This window comes from Miscanthus floridulus, chromosome 2 (genome assembly GCF_019320115.1).
Source record: "Miscanthus floridulus cultivar M001 chromosome 2, ASM1932011v1, whole genome shotgun sequence".
Classification (NCBI taxonomy): domain Eukaryota; kingdom Viridiplantae; phylum Streptophyta; class Magnoliopsida; order Poales; family Poaceae; genus Miscanthus; species Miscanthus floridulus.
In genome coordinates this window covers 23,317,688-23,340,599 of record NC_089581.1, presented here as the reverse complement: position 1 = coordinate 23,340,599, position 22,912 = coordinate 23,317,688, and the positions used below count along the sequence as shown (strand labels likewise).

Sequence of the window (22,912 nt, the reverse complement as noted above, 5' to 3'; positions counted from 1 at the left end):
ATATGTTGCAATGAAATGTTTCATATGTTTCATGGCTTGGTTGTTATTCTACACTTGTCATCTTTCTACCATGTTGCCATGTTTCCAAGTATAAGAATTTCATGTTGCATTCTCAAGTTGCACTACTATCATTCATAAGCACTCAAGTACGAAACACATACAATTTCAAATGTTGCATATGTATGTTTCAATGATAATGACATGATGATATAGATAATGCACATGCTTATGAATGAAATGCAATTAGTGGAAGCCAAACACCTAGGGTGTTACATAGAACTCCTTTGAACTAGGTGGAACCTGGAGAAAGAAGATTCTATGGTATTGATTTTGTAAAAGAAGCCGAAGAGCAAGTCCGAACTATATAGAAGAATATGACTACCACATAGGCCAGACAAAAGAGCTATGCTGACAAGAGAAGAAAACCTATTGAGTTTGAAGTAGGTGATCATGTTTATCTAAAGGTATCTCCTATGAAAGGAGTCAAGCGCTTTGGAATTAAAAGGAAGCTTGAGCCTCGATATGTTGGACCCTACCGCATTATCGAGAAAACTGGAAGAGTAGCATATAAGCTCGATCTACCACATGAGATGGGAGCTATATTCCCAGTATTCCATGTGTCCCAGCTAAAGAAGTGTCTTCGTATTCCCGAGGAAAGAATAGCAACAAGGAAAGTCAACTTGAAATCTGATCTTTCTTATGAGGAAAAGCCCGTGCAAGTTCTAGATACTCAAGAAAGAGTGACTCATACACGAGTGGTTAAGTTATACAAGGTAGTTTGGAGTAATCATAGCGAACGGGATGCAACTTGGGAGCGGGAAGATTATTTAAAGGAAAACTATCTGGCTTTCTATACTGATTGGTACGCTTTCCAAATCTCGGGACAAGATTTTTCTAAGGGGGAAAGGCTGTAACACCCTAGGTGTTTGGCTTTCACTAATTGCATTTCATTTCATAAACATGTGCATCATCTATCTCATCATGCCTTTGATTACTGAAACATGCATATGCAATATTTTCCAATTGTGTATGTTTCATACTTGAGTGTTGTGAATAGTAATGGTGTAACATGTGAATGCAACCTGAGTTTCTCATACCTTGAAACATGGCAACATGGTAGTAATATGACAAGTATAAAATAACCACAAGGTCATGAAACATGTGAAACATGGAAGTGAAACATATGAATGAATTGCTTGTTTTAATTGCTTTATCACATGTGATCTTTAGAAATGGTATAACAATTTTGTAAAAGTGGTTGATTATGGTCTATTACACCTTAACTATACTTAGGTTACTTGTTGGGACATTGTTCATGTAGATCAAAATGACCAAAATGCCCTCAAGTGAAGGTTTGACTAGAATTGACCCTTGGTGTGTCACTGTTTGACTGATTCAAAAGACTAGCTTAGAGACTTTGCATGGCTATGCACTCTTTACCAAAGTTGTAGCTAATTTATCAAGGAACAAAAGTTGTTTTATGGCCAACTCATGAAAATATGTGGAACATGGTCAAACATGACCCACAAGTTAGATTTCCAGGCTGGATTCACACTTAGAATTTTTCTAAGTCTTTTGGAGAATTTTAGTTTCGAGTATCCCTGTTTGGAGGCTTGTATCTCCCAATCCTAACCGAATTAGTCCAAGCTCCAATTAACAAATTGTTGTACTCACTTGGATCTTTAATTTTGTTAACTACACCAGGAACCAGATCGTCACGGATTAGGAGTTAATCATCGTCAAACCTGCTCTGTCAGTCGGTCGTTGGATAACTGAATCGCAACGTTTCTGAAATGTTCAGTCGGTCATGGCCGACCGGCAGTAGAGGTCATCCGCCGCGTGGCGCCGCGCATCGCCATTGTGCTACCCGCTCAGGCCATGTTGGGTCTCGACGCTCCTCATCACGCCCGCGCTCACCCCGGCTTCGACCCTGCTCCATTCGCTCCACCCACGCGCGTCTGAGCCGCTGAGAAGCCACCGCCGTCGCCTGTTGCTCCACTGAGGTCGCAAGCGCTCGCCGCTGCGCCTCGCCCAACACCATCTCGCTCAGTGCTCCGCTAGCCTCCCACGGATCTCGTCTACATCTTCTCTGAGTCGTATGAACCCTAGGTAAGCAGCCTTGCCGGCTCCACGCACCGCCGTGCCATTGCCGTCATGGCCGCGCCAGTGACCTCACCGTGGCTAGCATGACACCATTCCCCTCCTCCTCTCTTAGCTCACGTTTAGTCTTCTCCATCACGTGTAGATGCTTGAGTGTAAAGACTACCACCAATGCCGGTCCAGCCACGTCGGGACACGGCCGAGCGCCGCCGTGCGCCATGGCCGAGTCGCCGAGCTCCGTGGCCGGAGCACTTAGGACCGCTAGAGCTTTGGATTTGTGGGACAATCGACGCGTGGGAACTTAGGGAGCACGCCGGTGCTGTCCAATTCGCCGAAGGATTCACCATCGGCGAGTTCCACCGTCGCCGAGGCCGCCTCCCCTGTTTCTCTCCCTGACGCGCGGGTCCCAGCTATCAGCCATCGAGGCTCAGGCGAGAGCCTAGCTGGGCTGCGCCGCGTCTTGGGCCACGCCAATGCGCTTCACGGGCCGCTGTTCCTTTGGGCTGGCCCAACAGTGGCTGTGACTTGTTTCCTTATTTTGTTTTGCTTTGTTATTTCACATATTTGTGTTGATATTCAAAATTATGTATTTCCTAGTATATAGATCCAAATGTTATGGTTCTAATTTTGTTGAGTTCCTAGTATTGTCTAGTATTTAATAAAAATATTATATGAGCACATGTTTTAGAAATTCTGGATAAATTAAATAGGACTTTGAAATATGTTTTTGGATACATGCAAACTTGTTTGAATTTTATCTTGAGTTTCTGTGGTCCAAAAATTATGAAATTTTGTGGGTAATCTATTATTGCTTAGTAGAATCTCTGATTAAAATTTCAGAGCTAGTGCATGTATAGTTTTTGAGTTATAGAATTTCTTTTTATCAACGGATGGATCTTGTGTGAATTTTCATAATTTTTCTATAGATCTAGTATAGGTAAAATTTGGTGAGTAAGGTTCTTATGCTATAATGATGCTAGGAAAAATGTGAAATCTGTTGCTTCACATTTTTCATTAGGGTTTCCTAATTATGCTAAAAATAGGCATGCCACCTGTTATTTTGGATACAGCAAGTTCTTATTTCTCAATGGCTTTGAAATTTTTATGGCGGCCTATGTGAAGCATGAGATAGTTACTGTAATTTTTGTAGATTTTTATGAATAGTTTTACTATATATTGCTTAAATCACCTAATTAACTAAATAAATTAGAAAAGGATATTAAATAATTTGTTTAGAAGTTGGTACTATAATTTCTGATGTTTCTTAGGTATGAAAAACAAGTTGGTAAACTTGGCTTGGTCAAATTATGCTTTTGCATCATCATTAAATAATTAAGCTAGTAACCCTGTTATTTCTGGAACGGATTCTAGGTTTACTGGAAATGGATTTGGTTAACACAAGAATCGTGCTTTGCTGTTTATAATTGAATTGTAGAGAATTTCATAAGCTTTTCAGAATGTCCTCATACAAGTCATTTGGAATTGTAAAACTTTAGTTGTGATTGAATTAAGGGACTACTTGTATGCATATGAAACTTTAAATATTAAATTATGTATACCTTTACTATTTCTAAATTGTGGTAATGTTCCTAGGTGTTAGGCCTTTAATCGAAGATGAGCATCTTTATCTTAGGTTATGCAAGTTAGGTAAGTTGACCTTGTTCTTTAAGTTAAGTTAGATACATGCTTAAAGTGATTTGAATAGAGCTATTGTACTTGATAAACGAGTGTCCAGTGATGCTTTCGGTAAACACTTACTGTGATTCATTCATCATTGAGCATCATGTCATTCCTTATGCATCCATGGTATTTATCTTTTGCATCGGCATGCAATAGGTGTACCAGAAGGAGTAACCTTGCTGGAATTCGAGGAACCAAGCGAGCAGCAGCAGCCGACACCGGAGATTCAGGAGGAGCAGCCTTCAGGAGAAGTGCCAGACGAGGTCGCCGTTGAGTGCCCGGACCACCGTCCTTGCAACTTTGTGAAAGGCAAGCCCCAGAGCATATTAAGCCTCCTAATTTTCGAACTGCAGTTACAGTATTATTATTACATATATTGTTGCATTAACTTTAGGTGTTGGATGCAAACACTTGCTGCATTGGTTACCCATTCCTTGTCCAGATATTATTACCCTGAATCCTATGTAGCTCAGGCTCATGTAGTGCTTAGCCCTGCTTTAACACGGTAGAAGTCAGGTGATTTCCTATCACCTGTGAGACATAGGAAGATATATGTGGCACGGTTGGCTATATTTGCTATCGTAGAAAAGAACCAGTCTTAATTTGAAATGAAGACCGGGCGGAGGCTTGCCGATTTGCAGTGACTCCGTCTGTGTCGCTTAAGGACTGATTCTTGGAGCCTTTCTTGTTCATGTTGAACGCATGCCTCTCTCTTAGTTGGCCGTGTCCGACGACCGACCGCGAAGCCGAGTAGCTCAATTCAGGCTGGGAGTCAATAAGTATAAAGTACGCCTCGGAAGGGAGGTGTAGGCGTGAGCCCAAGGGTAGGTGATTTAAAAGTCCTGATCGTCCTAGCAGAAGGGTAATCCCTAAGAGCGCTGGCGCTGATCGAACCCGCGAATTTGGTTCCTGAGTTGTACCAAAGGTAACCCACGGCTACCCTTGCTAAGTATGCCAGGGTGAGAGTTAGGAATACCCCCTCAGCTGAGTTGTAATTCGATTCGAGTCACCGTCTCTCCCTGTTAGTGAGAACTTGACGGGCTTATCTCCAATGTAGATACACTAAATAACATAATGGTTCGGAAATAATGATATGATGATGACAGCCTTATTATACTTGCTATGGTTAATATTGTTTGCTCCCAATAAGTGAGTGCTCTAGTACAAGTGCTAATCTAGTGGACAGGTAAATAATGATAAGCTTGATGCTAAGTTTAAATTGGTTACTATAATCATAAGCTCTTTTATGCAACTGTGTCAAGCTAGCCCACCTGAAAAGCCTTGCATGATCCTTGGTGTCTTTTATTTCTGGTTTTGACGGGTAAGTCTAGCTGAGTACCTTCTCGTACTCAGGGTTTATCTCCCACCTGTTGCAGATGACCAGTTCTACTTTGGTTGCTGCAAGTACTGCCTTCTCCCGGCTAGGGATGAAGACTAGACCGTTGGGCGCGGTCTCTACTAGTTCTCGTACCTGATAATGCTTTTGTGGGACATGACTCAGACTTGGCAATGTAATTGAAAACTATGATATTTTGTACCAAACTATGTTGCTTCCGCACACTCAAACTTAGTTTGTAATATTCTATTTAAAACTCTGATGGATGTATCCGAATGCTTATTATGAAATGTTGTAACAGATGATGTGTTGTGTTGAATCACTACGATCTTGGTTTGTATGTCGAGAGTTGGTTGAAATCCTTCGTGATTTCCGGACTACCGGGATTATGGGAGCTTAAGTACAGAAATTTGATCGCTTCGGTGATTGTTTTTGTACTTACGTTCTTATGATTTGGTCGGTTCTGTTACAGTATCCTACGTTATAGAAACTACTAGTTTTTTTATTGGGACTGCCCTAAAGAAGTCCAAGAATTGTTACCAGCCGATTAGGGTTGCTGTGCAGTCAATGCAGAACTGTTACTAGCCAATACCTCGCATACAGTGGATAAACATAGGCTGTGTTTTTTTTGACGGTCAATGGGGGGGAGGTGTTCCCCACCTGATTTATTTGATTGAAAAGGCTCTGAACGTCCTCATAATTTATAGATATAGTTTTTTTAAGGAGGAAAAACAACATCGAAGGATTGCCCCAGCATTAGGGCGAGAAGTGGCAGAACCACATACAACAACACAGCGCTACCACCACCGATTCACATGAACTCTACGACGATGCCTCCAAGGAGGTGAACAACGCCGCAACGTAGTCATCGTCAACCAAGAAGCTTGGCAGGGCTTTCGCCCGAGTCATGTGCCAGTGTTGAGTGGGTCGAACCAGGAGACTGCAGCAAGAGCTGAGGTTCTTCAATGATGCCTTCAGGAAGGAGATCTCGTCACTGGCTCAGATCCATCTGAGCTAGGCTTTTGCCTAGAGCCTTTCAAGTAATCCCGTTGACTCGCCCAAAAGGCGGTGAGACGCACGCCGGCATGGACGCGGAGGGAGGGGTGAGGCCGGTTGCCTCCACACCTCACGGAGCCAAAGCCGGACTCGCCCGCGACAATGGGAGGCACGCACCGGCTGCGTCCACACCTGGACGGAGGAGGGGGCCGGGGTGCTTGCCAGCCGTCACCACACCTCGCAGAGCCGTTATCGGACTCGCCCGCGAAAGTGGGAGGCGCGCACTGGCAAGCGATCACACCAAGATAGAGGGGGTTGCCGGTCACCGCCACACCACGCGGAGCCGTTCTCGGACTCGCCCGCGACAGTGGGAGGCGCGCACCGGCCAGCCTTTGCCGGCCGCCGACACACCATGTGGAGCCTTTCTCGGACTCGCCTGCAACGGTGGTAGGCGTGCACCGGCAAGACAGCCACGGGCACGCAGCCCCGCCGCCAGCAAGCCCGTGGCCAAACTATGCGCACTACGCCGCTGTTGTCCCTGCAAAAGAGAGCGAAGGACGCGCTGCCTCACCGCTGGCAAGCCCGCGGCCAAACTGCGCGCCTCGCTCCACTGCATGACCATCCCAAAAAACTGACCGTCGATGCCGCGGGAGGCGTGACCAGCACAGCAGCACTATCGTAGACGCCATGACCGTCACGGCTGCAGGTCAGGACCGCGCGACGGACAGCCACGGTCCCCGGCCCCCAGTCGAGGTGCGGGGTCGGAGAGGGGCGGATCCAGTGGAAGGCGCAGCGGATCCGAGCTGGGACGGCCAGATCCGGCCGCCGACCGCCGGATACGAAGGGGAGAGGAAGGGCGTCGCCGTCGGTGTTGTCGTCGTCATGCTAATGTTGGGGACGCAGGGTCCGCACCGCCGCCCAGGCAGAGGCTCGCCAGCCTCCACCTGAACGCAGGCGAACGCGAGCCCGGCCGCCGCTGACACGTGAAGGCCGGCCCGGTAGGCCGCTGCGCGGGGAAGAGGAGCACCTGGCAACCACACGCATGGATCCGGTTAGGGAAACGGCGGATCCGGGCACGAGGAGGCCGGATCCGCTCTCTGGCCGTCGGAGTTTGCCGGAGGAGGAGAAGAGAAGCGCCTGGCCACCGGGCTCATTCCCCGCACGGAGAGCTTGCGACCTGCCTTCGCGAAGAGCCTCGCCGCCGCCGTCCTAGGGGGCCGCGCGGGCATCCTGGCGGCAGCACCCTCTAGCAGCGGCGAGGAGAAGGGAGGGGATGGAGTTGGGGCGGCGGCGGAGTGTTTCGCCCGAGCCGCCCGTGCGGAGGGCGACGCGGGCGTCGGCTTCCTCCTGTCGGAGCGTTTTCGTCGACTCCACATAGGCTGTGTTCGGCTGGCTGGAAAAACGGCCGATGCTGATGCACGCCGGTTTTAGATTGGTAAAAGTTAAGGATCATGCCTCAAACACAAACCATCAACAACCATCTCATCTACAACGAAACCAGAGAGTGACAAGCAGCCAGAACTGCAAGATTCATGCTTCAAGCCATCTGTCTCCTCTTATTCAGGCACAGTCCAAAGTGAAACTACTTTGCTAATCAACACACACACACACACACACACACAGAGAGAGAGAGAAAGAAACGAGCATACAACTATGCAAACCCAACTGGCTCATGTCACACAAAGTTGCTCAGGCCTCAAGTAACTTGTCCCATTAATCCAGTCTGCAGCTCACACGTAAACCTGAAGTTTAGAGTGTCTCCCTGATGACCAAGTTGATGCCGAAAGATGCCGTGCAGATGATCAGCCCAAACACCGCCAAGAAGTTGAGCCTCCTGCAGCACGCACAGCAAGCAGCTCAATCAAGTAAGAACTTGTAACCACTACTAATAATAGATGGCATGAATTACTAGCAACAATGTGAGCTTTGATCTAACAGATGTCATTTGCTACAACTTTAGGTAACAATCTCGTTTAAGTGATCCTTCATGCTGTCCATATCAGAGGGCGTCGTGATAGTCGCTAATAAAGGCAGCCAGGTGGAATTAGAATTTGCAATGCCTAACCATGGCGACTCCACAGAAAATTGTGAGCAAAACTTAACAATCAAGGTCTTTGACACTGGGCAGAAAGTAAGCGGTGTGTTAGCTACAAATGATGAAATTAATAGTCCAGAGCAAGGGACTACCATAACATAGACCTGTGTGAACAAACCAGACATGCCAACCAAGGTCTACGCTAATGGTAGTTAATTATTTTTGCAATGCCTAACCACGGCTGACTCCACAGAAAATTGTGAGCAAAACTTAACAATCAAGGTCTTTGACACTAGGCAGAAAGTAAGCGGTATGTTAGCTACAAATGATGAAATTAATACTCCAGAGCAAGGGACTACCATAACATAGACCAGTGTGAACAAACCAGACCTACCAACCAAGGTCTATGCTAATGGTAGTTAATTATTTGAACACTAAAAAATTTGGACAAAGTTGTGCGGAAGGTAGCTGATGGTGTAGCTACAGAGTCAAATGATCCTAAGAATACTGATACGAGCACAAAAGCAAAGTGAACAACTTGGAAGTGCAAGTGCGCAATAAATTCAACAAACACTTAAGGCTATTCTAAATCAAAAGTGCAAGTGCGCAATAATTATTCTAAATCAAAAGTGGTTAGGATCAGAACAAACCCCTACTAGTATTAATCTCTGTAAACTTTTTTATGCACTATTTCAATAAATTTCTGTAGGGGTGCAAACCCCTCCAGTTTCCTAAAAAAAAATTGTCATTCCTACCAACCATACTGAACAGCAGTTGACTGAAACCATAGCAAATCAGCTGTGATCCAAACATGTGAATTGCAATTCATCTACCGGTGTAACCGGCCAAAGTCTCAGTCCACAGCAATGACTTGTGTGAACATTGAGAAGCTGGACAGTTTGACCAGACAAGCAGCTAGGGCCTCAGGAAAAAAAAAGGTCGCCATGGTGCAGAAATTCAGCACAAACGCTCATTTCAAATTTCTAAAAAGCATGCACCATTTCAACAGTCACTTGACACCTACATTTTTTTTAGTTAAAGTAAAATAATCGGCTTCATCCCTTAGAAATGCACCACAGCACCAACAAATGCACTTCATAAACCTTAACGGGGCTACGCTATCCTTGACTACTGTTGCCGAACCTACAACCGAGCACTGGCTACCTACGGCCTACCCACTACCAGCACTCAGGAAACCATAGAATATAGCAGAAGCTTCGAACCACATAAATAAAGCAGATTAAAAAAAAATCTGTGATAACGTGGCTCGCTTTTAAAGATGTGGAGAATTTATTACAAATTGGTGGGGATCACTTGTACGAGTATACGACTACCACTCTACATTTTCATGGAGAGTTGGAGAGTGATAAATATTTCATAACAAACAGAAACATAGAAATCAAGTTAAACTCTGTTAATTCTCCCTTATATGATTTATGTTTTGCTGCAAGTGCGTGGAGATTTCATCATTTTATCAGCATCTTCTGCATCTGACGCAAGCCACACTACGGAAGCAAACTTACCCAATCTTGAGACGGTTGTCCGGAACGCCGGTGGCGTATCCCTTGAAGTAGAAGAACCTCGCGACGACGTAGAGGACGCCCAGCCCGGCGGCGATGGTCGGGTGCTGCAGGCCGCCCAGCAGCAGCATGACGAAGAACGTGGGCATCATCTCCAGAGAGTTCTGGTGCCCCCTCTGCACTCAAAACAACACAAGAACCAGCAGGAATTTAGATGACACTCGTCCTCTCCCTCCCTCCCAATAAATCATCCCCTCACAAGTCACGAGCAATTAATCACACGGGGAGAGGATGGCAGAATCTTGGGCGCACCTGCACGCAGTTGAAGAGCTTGGCGTCCTTGTTCTCCGACTCGATGGCGTACATGGTGGGGTAGAACACCTTGTACCTAGAGAAGAAACACCGCGGAAACCATCGAATATCCGTTGACGAAATGGGCGGAGGCGAACAAAAGCACCAATGGCGACGAGCGATTCAGGTTTCGGAGGGCTTACTTCTTGCGGGCCTTGCCGACCTGGAAACTCATCCAGAAGTTGAGGAAGGCATAGGCCACCAGCACGAGCACGACGTAGCCGTACTCCTTGGTGAGCTCGATTGACACCGCCATGTCTGCCGGCTCGGTTTCTCCCTCTTCTATTGGAAATGGAGATCGGGAACGAGGATGGAGGGCGGCTGAAGGCTATGGTCTGAAGACTTGCTCATAGTGGATAGACACATCTTATAGGGGCGGTTCTAGAATCTAAACTTGCCCTCCGGCCCAAGAAAGCTTTGACCCAGCAGGGCCGCTTTACTCTATTCCGCTGCCAGGAACTAGAGACTTGACGAATTGCTAGTCAACGTTAGAGATTAGCTGTTGCGCAGAAAAGAATCGTTTTTCTTGAACAAAAAGATAGAACGAATTGCTAGTCAACGTTAGAGATTAGCTACATACGTCATGCGTGATGCCAGTCTACTGATCCTTAAATATTGACATTGTCAATACAAAAAGAAGTTCAGAAAGTACACGTGAAGCTATACAGAAGATACAGATTGGAGAAACAAATGACAGGTGAGCATATAATCGGTAAGCTGTTAGCAAGCTCTGCTAGGGCGAAATCTCCTAGGGTACACTCATGCTTATATCCCGAGAACTTCGATGTCACCCTCGGTGAGGAACATCTTCCCTCTGCGTTGTTGGCTCTTCGTTGGGTAGGCGGTTGCCCTCGCTGTGAATGTAGAACGTGTTAGCAAAAAAAAACTGGCATGCAGTTCTGATGCTAACAGAATCAAAAACACGTGTGTTGCGCTGCTTGCGCAATACCTTCCGCAGGACAAATGCGAGATAGAGGTAGGAAACCTCCCACTCATCTTGCGACAGTGTACCTGCATTTTACGTGTTATAGATTTGAGGTGGGGGTAAGCTGCATTCAGGGGTAGAAAATCTATCTATAAGGTTGGCAGGGACATTACTTTGGTCCAGCCTTCCATCACCAAGGGCACCCAGCTTCCGCATCAGCTCGGTAAACTCTGGTTTTTGCAAGTACTCGTGTACAAATTCATGGAAGTTCTTCATCAGAACCAGCTCGAGATCATACTGCAAAACATTGGACAATATGTAACAAGCGTTGTTGAGGTATAGACTGCACAGAAGACTGTTGAAGCAAGAGAACCCCCAATACCTCCTCTGCCAATAATTTGAAGAGATGGAATGGAACAACCCATTCTGGGCAATCAACAGCATCCTGCATGTCACAGAAAAATTTCATTCTGCACTTTTTTTTTCTTTCAGAATTTATAAATACAAAAGAAACTCCAAGAAGGGCGGGCCTGGTGCAAGCGGTAGAGTCTTACCGCCTGTGACCGGAAGGTCCCGGGTTCGAGTCGCGGTCTCCTCGCATTGCACAGGCGAGGGTAAGGCTTGCCACTGACACCCTTCCCCAGACCCCGCACAGAGCGGGAGCTCTCTGCACTGGGTACGCCCTTTAAAAGAAACTCCAAGGGAAGCCAATCTGGGGAACTACTAATTTGAGACAACAGAAACTACTTGAGTACATACCCAAACTAGGCTATAGATATTTAAGTCCAAAAGACTATTCAGAAATTAGTACCAAGATCAATGATCCTTAGAAGCATGTTGAACTAAAAGAAATATGAGGCCTATATTAACGAAAAACTATTCCCACTGTTACCTAGTGAAACTTGTACTTGATACCAAAGGGTCTGGATGCAGGGAATTTCTACACCATCATCAAAAAAACAAATGGATCAGTTACTATACTAGAAAAAAGAGAAAATATTATAAATATTTTACCAAAATTTACCTTTTCAGCGTACTCCTCGCCAAAGCTAATCCAGTAAACACTGTTTCCAAATTCCAACCCTTCAGCTGACCATAGCAGAAGAGTTTATATACTTGTCACACAGCTTCCAGCAAATACAGTGACAAAGTTAACCAATATAAGATGACAATGGTTGTTTACAGCAACATACATTCTCGAAGCCTTTTGATAATGACATTGGCATCAGGCATTGTCCCAATAAAAATGCCTCCAGGACGAAGTAATGCAGACACATTTGCCATGGCTTGTCTAGCGCGTGCTTCAGTTGACCATGAATAATGTAAAGCAAACTGAAATATACAGAGAGTGATTGAAAATGGAGCACGTATGAACAAATAGAATCCCTTGTTCTGACATCAGGAAAGATTTTTACAACTTTACTCCTTAGTAACTACTACTTAAAAGTTTAGAAGACTTGATGATGCATTAGGGCATTTTAGACATCCTAGTCACATTTTGTTTTAGGAACATCAGAGTTGCATTTCTTTTCTTGTGCAAAGCAATGATACTAAATGTTTAACCACCTTGTTACGGAAGATTTTTACAACTTTACATGATAACTGTCTACCATGACTGCATTCATGACCATTCAGATTTAGAGAAGGTTCAACAAATACAAAGCTGCACTAACAAGAAGGATACAGTTGGACCCACACAACAATAGCAGTGGACCAGTGAAAGCTCGAGGGCTAGAAGTACAAGGCAAGACGACTCACCTGACAGCTACATATCAAACGGAGCATCCTCATATAAATATTCATCCAACCGAGCCTAAGGAAGAAAGAAAAGAAATTGATCAGTCTTGCAATTCATTCCTCATTTTCATCTGAACAAGTAATGCATGGTGGGTTGTTTTTCTTTCATTTGGGCACTTAGGCTTCATATTTGACATGTTATGTCTACATGCACTTTACTATGAGATACACTTGGTATTTTTTGTGGTAAGGGGTACAGCTGTACTCCCATGCACCTACAGTAGATCCGCCCCTGATAAGCATGTGATATTTTCACAGGCAATGAACTATGAGGTGCACTATATTCTGCTTAGTGATATGAAGGATAAAACAATATACTATCATCTTTTCAATAGAGCATGAATAAATCCAGGAGTGCTCTATGCAAGGTGCCATGCTAGCATATGATCTGACATTCTGACATAATTACAGAAAATAACAATGGTTCGAAACAGCCTGACATGTTCATTCTATTAGTGGGTTTGCGAACCATCAAGTTAGTCATGGCTAATCAAGTAGCTTCCATCTCTTTACCTCATAGCAATCAGTACAAATAAGCCGTGCCGGGAAACTGAACTTTTTCCTTCTTTGTTGATCTGTGTCACCATTGTAGCGAGTCATGCAATCTTTTATCTGAAAGTCAGAAAGTGTAAGGCCATTATATGTCCATGCTCAAAAGTGATGCAGAAACAGAAAATATATTGCACATCAGATGATATTACAACATAAAGTGTTCAATTGATTAGTTCATACTGAGAATTCATAAGGCATCAATGATAACAATTCAAAATGCCGAAGCTAAATATACAGCTAATACATAACAACTTCTGGTGTACTCGTACAAATGTACACATAGAATAAATGTTTCATGTGACAGGAAACTAACCGAGCCTTGAGCAATATCAACCCCTACATAGTAGCCAACCTTGGCTTTATCCCACTTTATCAAATCACCTCCCTATTACAAACAAATAAGCATAGCTTAATGGTTAACGCTACCTTCAAGCCCAGGAACCGTTGCTCTTTCTACTATACAAAGCAACCGCAACATGCCACTAACCTTCCCGCAAGCAAGATCAAGAACACAGTCGCCCGGGTGTGCATACAGCTGGATTAAAACACTCTTGATCTGCCCAAACACACAGATTGAACAGTTACTCGGTCAGCGTGGTCACTGGCAGGATGTATCAAACATCACGGGTTCCCCATTTTATCAAGAATCCAGGGATGGCCGGGTAGGCGTGGTAAACTGAATTGAGACCCACTCAGTTGTTGAGCTTCTTGAGGTGGATGATGGGGCTGTTCTCGCGTTCCTCGAGGGTCTGGTTGGACCGTGCGCTGTAGTGGTCGGCCACCCGCCGCGCGCTGCTCCGCTCCTCCGAGTACCCCTGCTGCGCGCCATACCCTCCGCCTGCCACCCAAGCCCCAAACCCTAGTTAGCCATCCAACCCGACTGCGGCAGCTAGCCTCGCCCCGACGCCGGCCGGGGCGGCTGGTGAGCAAGAGGGGAAGGGGGACGAGTAAAGATGGCAACGGGGACCCGATCCCCGATTCCCCGCGGGGAATTCCCCTATTAGGGGACGGGGATGGAGTCAAATATGCCCCCACGGGGATCTAAACGGGGAGAAAACGTCCCCCGTCGGGTTTGGCGGGGACGGGTCTGGGGGAGCATTCCCCGTCCCCGATACCCGCATCCCCGCCCCGTTTATATACAGGCTTTGCTCTCTTTCCTGATGGCCCAACCAGCCCACGAAGGCCCAATGTCTTCTGAGTATATATAACAGCAATAACCCTAGTTCTACACCTTTGTGATGATTAATATCCTGCTTCTTGCTATTTAGCTATTTTTGGATTGTGATTCGTGGTGTACTCTAATATTGTGTCGATGAACTCATGTGAATGATGATGAATTAACCTGAATAGTGATGAACAAATGCGGGGACGGGGATCCCCGACGGGGATTTTTCCCCTCGCGGGGGCAGGGATGGGGGAGAAATCGTCCCCGTGAGCTTTGGCGGGGACGGGGACGGGGATTTTGTCTCCCCGCGGGGACGGGGATGGGGAGGCAACCTCCGACGGGGAATTCCCCGTTGCCATCTTTAGGGACGAGGCGGCGAGGGAGTACCTGCGCCGTACTGGCGCTTGGGCGCGGAGGCGAAGGAGGAAGAGTGGTCGTCGCGGGGCCGCTTATTCATGCCGCCGCCAACGGATGTTTTTCCGGCGATTCACAATTATACTGCACGTCCTAGTGCTTTCCTCACCACGGATCTTTGTGCGGCCTGGAGGAAAAACCGAATCTGGGGTTAGGAGAGAAAATTGTTTTGTGTATTGGGCTAGAGAGGAGTCAGAGAGACCTCCCCGGCGATGAGGCGGCTTACGGTCGTCGGCGAAGACAATCGCGCGCGGGGGAGGGGGCCGGGCGAGCAGACCAGGTGCTCGAGTCTTCGAGCGGAGGCGGCGGCGGGCCGGCGGTATGTATCCGGGGGGATCAGCGATGAATCGGCTGTTCCTCGTCTTACCGGCCCGTCGTATTTTAGGCGACCAACGATTTTTTTTTTCAGCCATGGCTTTTCGGTAAAACGAGCATAGCTATACACATAAAAAAAAAAAAAAACACGTTCCCTCTCGCCTCTCTTTCGATAAAAGTAATTCACAACTGTATTGAGCACATACATCTACCCAAATGTTTATAAGCCAGATCACTTAAGGGTACATTTGGTAGGAACATTGATCCTTCTTTAAAACATTTTACATCTAGTTTTTCTCTAATTGTTTCTCTGCGAATCAAAATCACTTCATAACACCATTTGACTAGTCTGATAGTTCTTGAAATTAGAACTAGAATAAAGAGAAACCAACTCTTGGCTAAAAAGAATGAGATATAAGTGATTTTTCCTAAAATATTTCTCTCTTTAAGATGAGCGGCTTCTACATTGACGTATAGCCATGAGCCTATAATGACTGTCACCGAGGTTATTTTTAGGGGCTCTTGCGTTTGTACCCTTGTTTTGTATCGAAATTGTGATTTTGCCCCTATTTTTTTGACTTTGTGAATTTACCCCTACTGTGCCATTCACGAAGCACCAGTTTGCCCCTGCTCCGTCATCCACCCCTAACGGTGTTAAATTTTGTACAAAAGGACATAAATGCCCATGCGATTTTGTCCCTGTTTGTTATGCCTAATTGTGATTTTACCCTGATTTGAAATTAGACTTTTTTATTGTATGCTGACAATTGATTAAATTTGGTCAAACATATTTGGCACAACTTGCAATTATTTAAACTCAGATTTAATATTGATAAATATTCAAAATTTTAGGACCAAAAGGTTCATAATGCTGGGATAGGAGATTACATAAGATGCTACAGAGATCGATTCATATTCATATGTAGACAGTGGACTAGACTCCGCCGTGTTTCTGTGTGTCCAGCGTCGCATAGCCCTGGACGCTGCCGCCTTCTCCCATGCTCAGCATGTAGGCGCGTGAAGACTGACTAGAGATGAAAACTCCAGTACTTGCTTCTTCTGAACAATCTGGGTGCTTTGTTTCTTCTGAACAATATGGTAAGCACAGATCAGCATGAAAACTCCAGTACTTGTTTGAATTCGAGTTGAAATGTTTGGCAGCATCAATGCTCACCTGTTTCTTGCCGCAGGTCGGCTTGTCTCGTCCCTTGCCATGGGTGTGTTTGTCCATTTGCTGCATTGTATTGCAAACATACAGAGCAGTCAGCGACCTGGCTGTTGAAACTTGAAAATGCTGGGCGTCTAGAAGCTGATGAACTTACCGTCACTCCTCTATTCGAATCCTTGAGTACTGCCATGGAGTTATTCTCAGTGACCGGCTGCCTTTTCTCTGGGATTGGTAGTAACTAATCCTGCAGTACAATGAGAATCTGAGGGTGTAGAAACTCACATCAGTCCTTAGCCTGAATGGCTAGGATTGGTAGTTTTCTTGAGCTTTCCTGCTTGCTCTTGATGCACTTTGCTCTGCAATTTAGCCACCTGCATTTGATCCACAACAGCATGGCAGGTTGTTCACACCCGAACTGCAGGAAAAAAGCTCCATTTCTTTTTCAGTACCATCAGTTCACAGTCATAGTTACCTTCAGAGCAACATTCTCCTTCAGAGGAACATTCTCATTGTTCTCCAACTGTCTGTTTTTACTTTCAGAATGTGAACTGTCCAATGCTTCTTCAGTCGGAGCACTCGACAGATTCTCCTTATTGTCATCGGAATTGTCAGATCGCGATGTATCCACCTCAATTCTCAATTCCTGCAGCACCACCTTCCTTTCCTGATCGGAGGCTCGGAGCTAGCAGTTTCTGCGAGTGAGTTCTCGTCTGCAACAGTGCTGCTGCAACCATTTCGGTTCTTTCTATCAGATTCGGCATTAGCACACTTCACTGAGCGTACTAAAATTTTCTTCTTGGCATTCATCTTGGATTCCTGCCCCCGCTTCTCGCTCTTGGCCACCGTCGTCTCCTCGCCCTTCTTGGCAGCCTTCGGATTCTTCTGCTGATTCATGTACCTGCTCGGCACCTCCCGGCACGCCAAGTTCAGCTTCCTCGGCTTGGAACAGGCCTCGGACACCGTCTCCTTGCCCTTGTCTGCCGCCGGCGTCTTGACCGGCTCCTTCTTTGGCGTGCTCGTGAACAGAGCCTTGACGACCGTCCCCTTCCTGGCCGCAGCCGCGGACGGCTCCTTCTGGTGCTTCACGCTGTGGAACAGCTCCGGCCTCGGCCGGACGGCCTTGCTCCGCGGCGTCGTCAGTGCCTTCTTCCTCTCGCTGGGACATTCGACCCTCGCAGCCTTGGTACGGATTGGGGATGCTCGCAGGGCACAGATCCGCTGGACCCTTGGCTTGGGCTTCGCCGGTGCCTTCTCCGCGGCCTCTGTCTCCGCGCTCAGCCTCGCGAACCGAGCCCTCGGAGGCTTCGGCGGCGCAGAGTGCGGGCATTTCAGCATCGAGCTGCAACAAAATTAGAACCCGGGATATAAATCAGAGTCCAGGCACAGGAGCCGCCCGCTCCGCCCGCCCTGATGCCGCTCCGCCCGCCCCTGCAGCCACGAAGCCGGGCACCCCAGAGGAAGAAGACGACCCGCGGCCGGGCGCCGCCGGGACCTGCGGGCGGATGCCGAGACCTGCAGGCGGACGTCGCCGGTGAGCCGCGGCAGGGCGTGCGCACGCCGACCCGCGGGCGGCCGCCGCGCCCGCACCTTGGAGCCGCGACCGGGAGGCAGCCCCGCGCCCTAGAAGCATCCCCTCCCTGCGCCCGAACCTGGAGTCGTGGCCTCCCCTCCCCTTGGTGCTTCTGCAGCCGCCGCCGCTGGAAAAGCCGCGCTCAAGCCGATGTGAGCGACGACGCCTGCGTTTGGGAAGATGAGATAAGGATAAGGGGCACTAGGGTCATATGGCCTTTGTTTTTCTGATTTAGAATTTTTTTAATTCGTTTAATCCATGTCCATCTGACGGGCGTTAAAAGCAGGGGTAAACGGACCATTCAATTCAAAATAACAAGGGTAAAAACACAAAGTTGAAAAAGAAAGGGCAAAATCACAATTAGCTTATTGGACAGGGGTAAGAACACCATTCTCCCTTATTTTTATGTCAATCGTAGTTGTTATGAAACCAACACTGCCAAGGGTGCTCGAATGTTGGCGAAGCCATATGAAAGTCTTTGAAAGGAGGCTCTCATTTTGAAGCTTTTAAGCCAAATGCCTATCCCGCACCTTTGTCCTCGCTGGTGCAAACCACTTGCAACGCCACTTTTCATTGGCGTCCCTTGCATGTATCTTTACTGTCTAGAGAAAAGCATGACACCTACACTGCAATGCATCAATAGTACCTCGGGGCACTGAGATGGAGGGCATGGCATAGGAGGTAGTGCTTGCCAAGACGGATTTAACGAGCTGCTTCTAGCCGGTTGAGGAGCCTCTGCCGCCATCCCGTGATAGAGTGATTTACACCATGGGCTAAAAGTCACGGGGTGCGGCTTGTGGAAACCTAGCATACGAAGATAACAACAAGAGAAAACATCTTTTGAATGGCACATGCTCATAGGGACGAACGTGTGATGTAGAGCCATATTTATCATGTTCGCTTGACTGATAAGTCATAACTGAAAGTACTGTTGGCTGATTTGTTGTGAGAGTAACTGAAAGTACTGTTGGCTGATTTGTTGTGAGAGAAAAAAATATTGTTCGTTGACTGAAAAAGTACGGCTTATAAGTCAAGCAAAAACCGGACGATTGTTGTTGAGAACATGTCCAACATCTGCTCGCGCTCTTTGAGATGGCCTTAGTAACTATTAGTGTGCCATCGTGCCATCCGCATACTGTAAAACTTTACAGGAACGGGCTCGTTGATGATGAGCGGTCTTGGAGGTCGTCTTCGAAAGCCACCTTCGAGATAAGCTGTTGGAGCCGGCTCGCCACAATAGAGAAAAGGTGTGTCCAATTTTATTTTTGCATTGTATCCACTTGCTCGGGACGCCATTCAACTTGATCATAGTTTGACTAGAGTATAGAGTTGTGCAATCCCAATCCACTACCTCGATTTATCCACTTTTGACTCTAAGATTTTGTCTAGACCTGCCACCCAACCGAGTTGAAAGGCCTTCCTGAAATCCAATTTCAAAATGGCAGCCGACACTAGCATCTTGTGAGAGTGAAGGACAAGTTCATCCAGCCACATAGATGAAGTTTTCAAAGATACATCGAAGCCAGTTTGGTCAAGTTGAACCAGACTCGACGCGAGGATCTTCGTACAGAGATTTGTTTAGCAAATAGAAATGGACCTAAAGTCCCTTGGATGGGTGGTCCGGGTTCGTCTTATGCCATATTTCCATGTTCAGACTTGGAGACTTTGAACAAGTGTATCGAAATAGAGGTCATAAGACCGTAACGGCAGCTGGCATTTCTATACGTCCTGTTGATTACATGGATGGACTAATTACCCGATACTCCTAATCCCTAAAAAAACTAATGATCCAATAGTGTACCTACTAATAGGGATGCAAGCGAGTTTGTCCGTGCACCCGCAATTGGTTTTAATTTTTGTGGTAGCAGCCGATTTTATCACGCACAAAAAAGTATGGATCTGCATAAGCCGAAACCTCGCTATCCACCACAAATGCCCTTTCAGATAAACAAGCTGCAAGAAAGCAGAGAAATCAAACGTAGTGGCTCGCCCTCGACCGCTACATATCTCAAACGAAAGCAAATGTTCAAACACGCGCCCATTAACAACGGCTACATGAATATAGCAGAAATCAAACAAATCAGTTCACCCAAGAGCAAGCAGCCGAGCACTGAGCAAGCACACCCAGTGTCCCAGTCCGTCAACAATACACATTACACAGACAGTCACACCAAACCACCCGAGTGGCTCCCCGATTTTAATGGAAGGCAGGCAAACGGCAAACGAAATACTACTAGTCGCTAGCTTTAACAGATCATGGCCGCCACGGCGCTCACACGGCATAGACGACGAGCTTCATGCCGAGGTTGCAGTGGCCGAACCGGGTGCAGATGAAGAAGTTGTTCCCCCTGGTGAGCGTGATGCTGTCGGCGCCGGACGTGTAGGTCCGCGACCCTGGCGGCGTCGTGCAGCCGTTGTACCCGTCCTCGTCCACGGCCACCACGTTGTGGATCCAGGGGATGTACCTGAACACTGCAGCCACACACACACACACACAAAGCATGGACTGGCCATTTTCAGCGCCCAGAAGCCGGCCAAATGCAGCACTGCGCACGGGAGCTGAGCATGCATTGCAGAATGTGCTGGTTTTACTGGAGACGTACCGAGAGTGTCTCCGGCGCGGAAGTGCTTGCCATTGGGCCAGCTGGGGCTGCTGAAGGACCAGCCGTTGCTGTCCCCGACGTAGTAGGTGGTGGCTGCGTCGGCGATGACGACGCAGCAGCAGCAGGCAACGGCGAACGCCGTGGCGCCGATGGCTCGCCCCGCGCTTGCACTGCCTCTTCCCTGAGCCATTTCGGTATCTCACCTCACGGACGCACTCGTCGGCTCGCTGCACTCACTACACTAACCAGGAGGGGAGAAATGCCCGCGCCTGCTGGTGGCTCAATGGGCCGGCCAATGGCAGTGTGGAACTAGTGAAATGCAGATCGACTGGCAATGAGAGTGTAGTGCGCTCGGCACTCCTAGCTGTCTGCTGGATGGTTGCTCGGGGTCGGGGAGCACGGTGTCCGAGGAAATCAATACTGCGCTGAGCGGCGGCAGAGGTGACGAGCAGAGCGAGAGGGACCACCGTGAGACTGTGCTGCTTCAATACTGCATAGGACGCCAGTCCGTGATCACATGACGGGCCAGACGAGGGTCTCACAGTGCAGGCCAGTCAACAGATTTTATACTTGGACAACGTTAATCAACATTGACAGAACTAATTAACTAAACATTTATCGAAGAAAAGTACAGAACTACAGGAAGAAGGTTGAAGGCTCGGCCTTCTTCAATGCTCACCCCACATTCATACGGTACATGATCTTGTACGTATGTCCGCGACCCTGGCGGCGTCGTGAAGCCGTTGTACCCGTCCTCGTCCACGGCCACCACGTTGTGGATCCAGGGGATGTACCTGAACACTGCAGCCACACACACACAAAGCATGGACTGGCCATTTTCAGCGCCCAGCAGCCGGCCAAATGCAGGCATGCAGCACTGTGCACGGGAGCTGAGCATGCATTGCAGAATCAATGGACGGCTTCTTTGCGAGTGTCCTAAATTTTGTCGAGTATTTTTTATCGGATATTCGATAAAGAGGCGGTTTATCGAGTACCAAAGAGAAAGCACTCGATAAATAATTGGCACTCGACAAAGAGGTGGTTTGCAACACTCGACAAATGGGTGGTTTGCCGAGTGTCAGGACGGCTCGGCACTCGGCAAACCAGAACACTTGGCAAAGGTCCGCCTTCGTTAACGGTCGGCAGGCGCCATTAATCCTTTGTTGAGTGTCTTATCTTGACACTTGGCAAAGAGGCTCCTTTGCCGAGTGTCATTTTTGACACTCGACAAACCATATTTTTTTCACTTTTGACCTCCAAACTTTTTCTGCAGTCCTCATACAATACCTGATACTCCATATTCCAATGTGGCACATTTCTCGGACTTTTTCTATATTTTTTTAATTTATTTCATTTAATTGAATTTTCTTGGATAATTCAAATTATAACAGCTAGTCATTCGAATAACAAAAAAAATAAATGAAAAAATGATATTAATGTTATTTAGTATAATGTGAGGCCGTATTCAGGAACATACCACCAATTTCGAACATCTTGTTCACGAAATATGACCACGAACTTGCGATCGAGTTATTTTTAAATTCTATAAAAAGCAAACGAAGTCCGAAAATCATAAAACTTGTCAAGATGTCATGATATCATATATGTGGAGGCTGTGATAAAAAAAATTAAGAAGGTTTCGCGCAAGTTGTGACATACGATGCTTGCAAACCGAAGAATCTCCGAAGAAGTTTCATGATTTCGTGAAGAGGCCGACGAGAAGGAGAGGAGGAGAAAGAGAGGAGGAGAGGAGGAAGGAGGAAGAGAAGGAGGCCACCGAAGCAACGGCGCCTTCGCCCTTGCGCGCTCCTGCAGCAGCGCCGCAGCAACGCCGCCGGGGTGCGGCGCAGCCCCGCAGCAGCAGCGACCCGCATCCGGCCATCTCGGTCGCCATTCTGCAGTGGTGAGCCCCTATGCCGTCTCCGCCTGATGGATGTGGATGCATGAATAGATTAAGATGTCCTGGTTAGGGTGCCTTCGTGGACGCTGGTTATGGTGCATAGTTGCAAATCTGAGGTTTAGCATGGATAGATTGTGGATGCATGGATTGATGTTTGTCATAAATTAATATAGCTTATGGAATATATTAGTAAAGGGATACAGATCCTGAATTTGTAATCAATCCCTAATCCTTGCTTATCCTGATTGCGTTGCTAGGTGTTCCTTACATAATCTTATGCATGTCGGCCATCGTACTGTTCATATATATGTACATGTCGACCATCGTGCCATTGGTTTTCTTGTAGGTTTTGAAAACATCACCGTGCAGGGGAGGTGCTGCCGAAATTTTGTATTGACAGTTTTATGTTTCTTTTTTTTGCAGAGAAGAGCTCGTCGGAGCGGAGCCGGAGTACCTCGGCGACCCCGATCGCCTTTCTCGCCGCT

General features: G+C 47.1%; 2 protein-coding genes and 2 pseudogenes across 2 annotated transcripts; all 4 read right to left on the bottom strand.

The window, feature by feature from the left end:
* Positions 1-7,635: 7,635 nt before the first annotated feature.
* Positions 7,636-10,423, bottom strand: LOC136519968 (uncharacterized). The gene is made up of 4 exons (XM_066513371.1): positions 10,162-10,423; positions 9,980-10,055; positions 9,671-9,843; positions 7,636-7,946 (listed from the first exon to the last, which is right to left on the bottom strand). The coding sequence occupies exons 1-4, from the start codon at positions 10,272-10,274 to the stop codon at positions 7,862-7,864; spliced, it is 447 nt and encodes a 148-aa protein (XP_066369468.1). The 5' UTR covers positions 10,275-10,423; the 3' UTR covers positions 7,636-7,861.
* Positions 10,424-10,648: 225 nt separating this feature from the next.
* Positions 10,649-15,269, bottom strand: LOC136519975 (mRNA cap guanine-N7 methyltransferase 1-like; annotated as a pseudogene).
* Positions 15,270-16,360: 1,091 nt separating this feature from the next.
* Positions 16,361-18,115, bottom strand: LOC136538210 (uncharacterized; annotated as a pseudogene).
* A 1,869-nt stretch (positions 18,116-19,984) lies between these two features.
* On the bottom strand, positions 19,985-20,835 carry LOC136538209 (basic blue protein-like). Its single transcript, XM_066530199.1, has 2 exons — positions 20,528-20,835; positions 19,985-20,396 (listed from the first exon to the last, which is right to left on the bottom strand). The coding sequence occupies exons 1-2, from the start codon at positions 20,715-20,717 to the stop codon at positions 20,197-20,199; spliced, it is 390 nt and encodes a 129-aa protein (XP_066386296.1). The 5' UTR covers positions 20,718-20,835; the 3' UTR covers positions 19,985-20,196.
* Between the last annotated feature and the right edge of the window lie 2,077 nt (positions 20,836-22,912).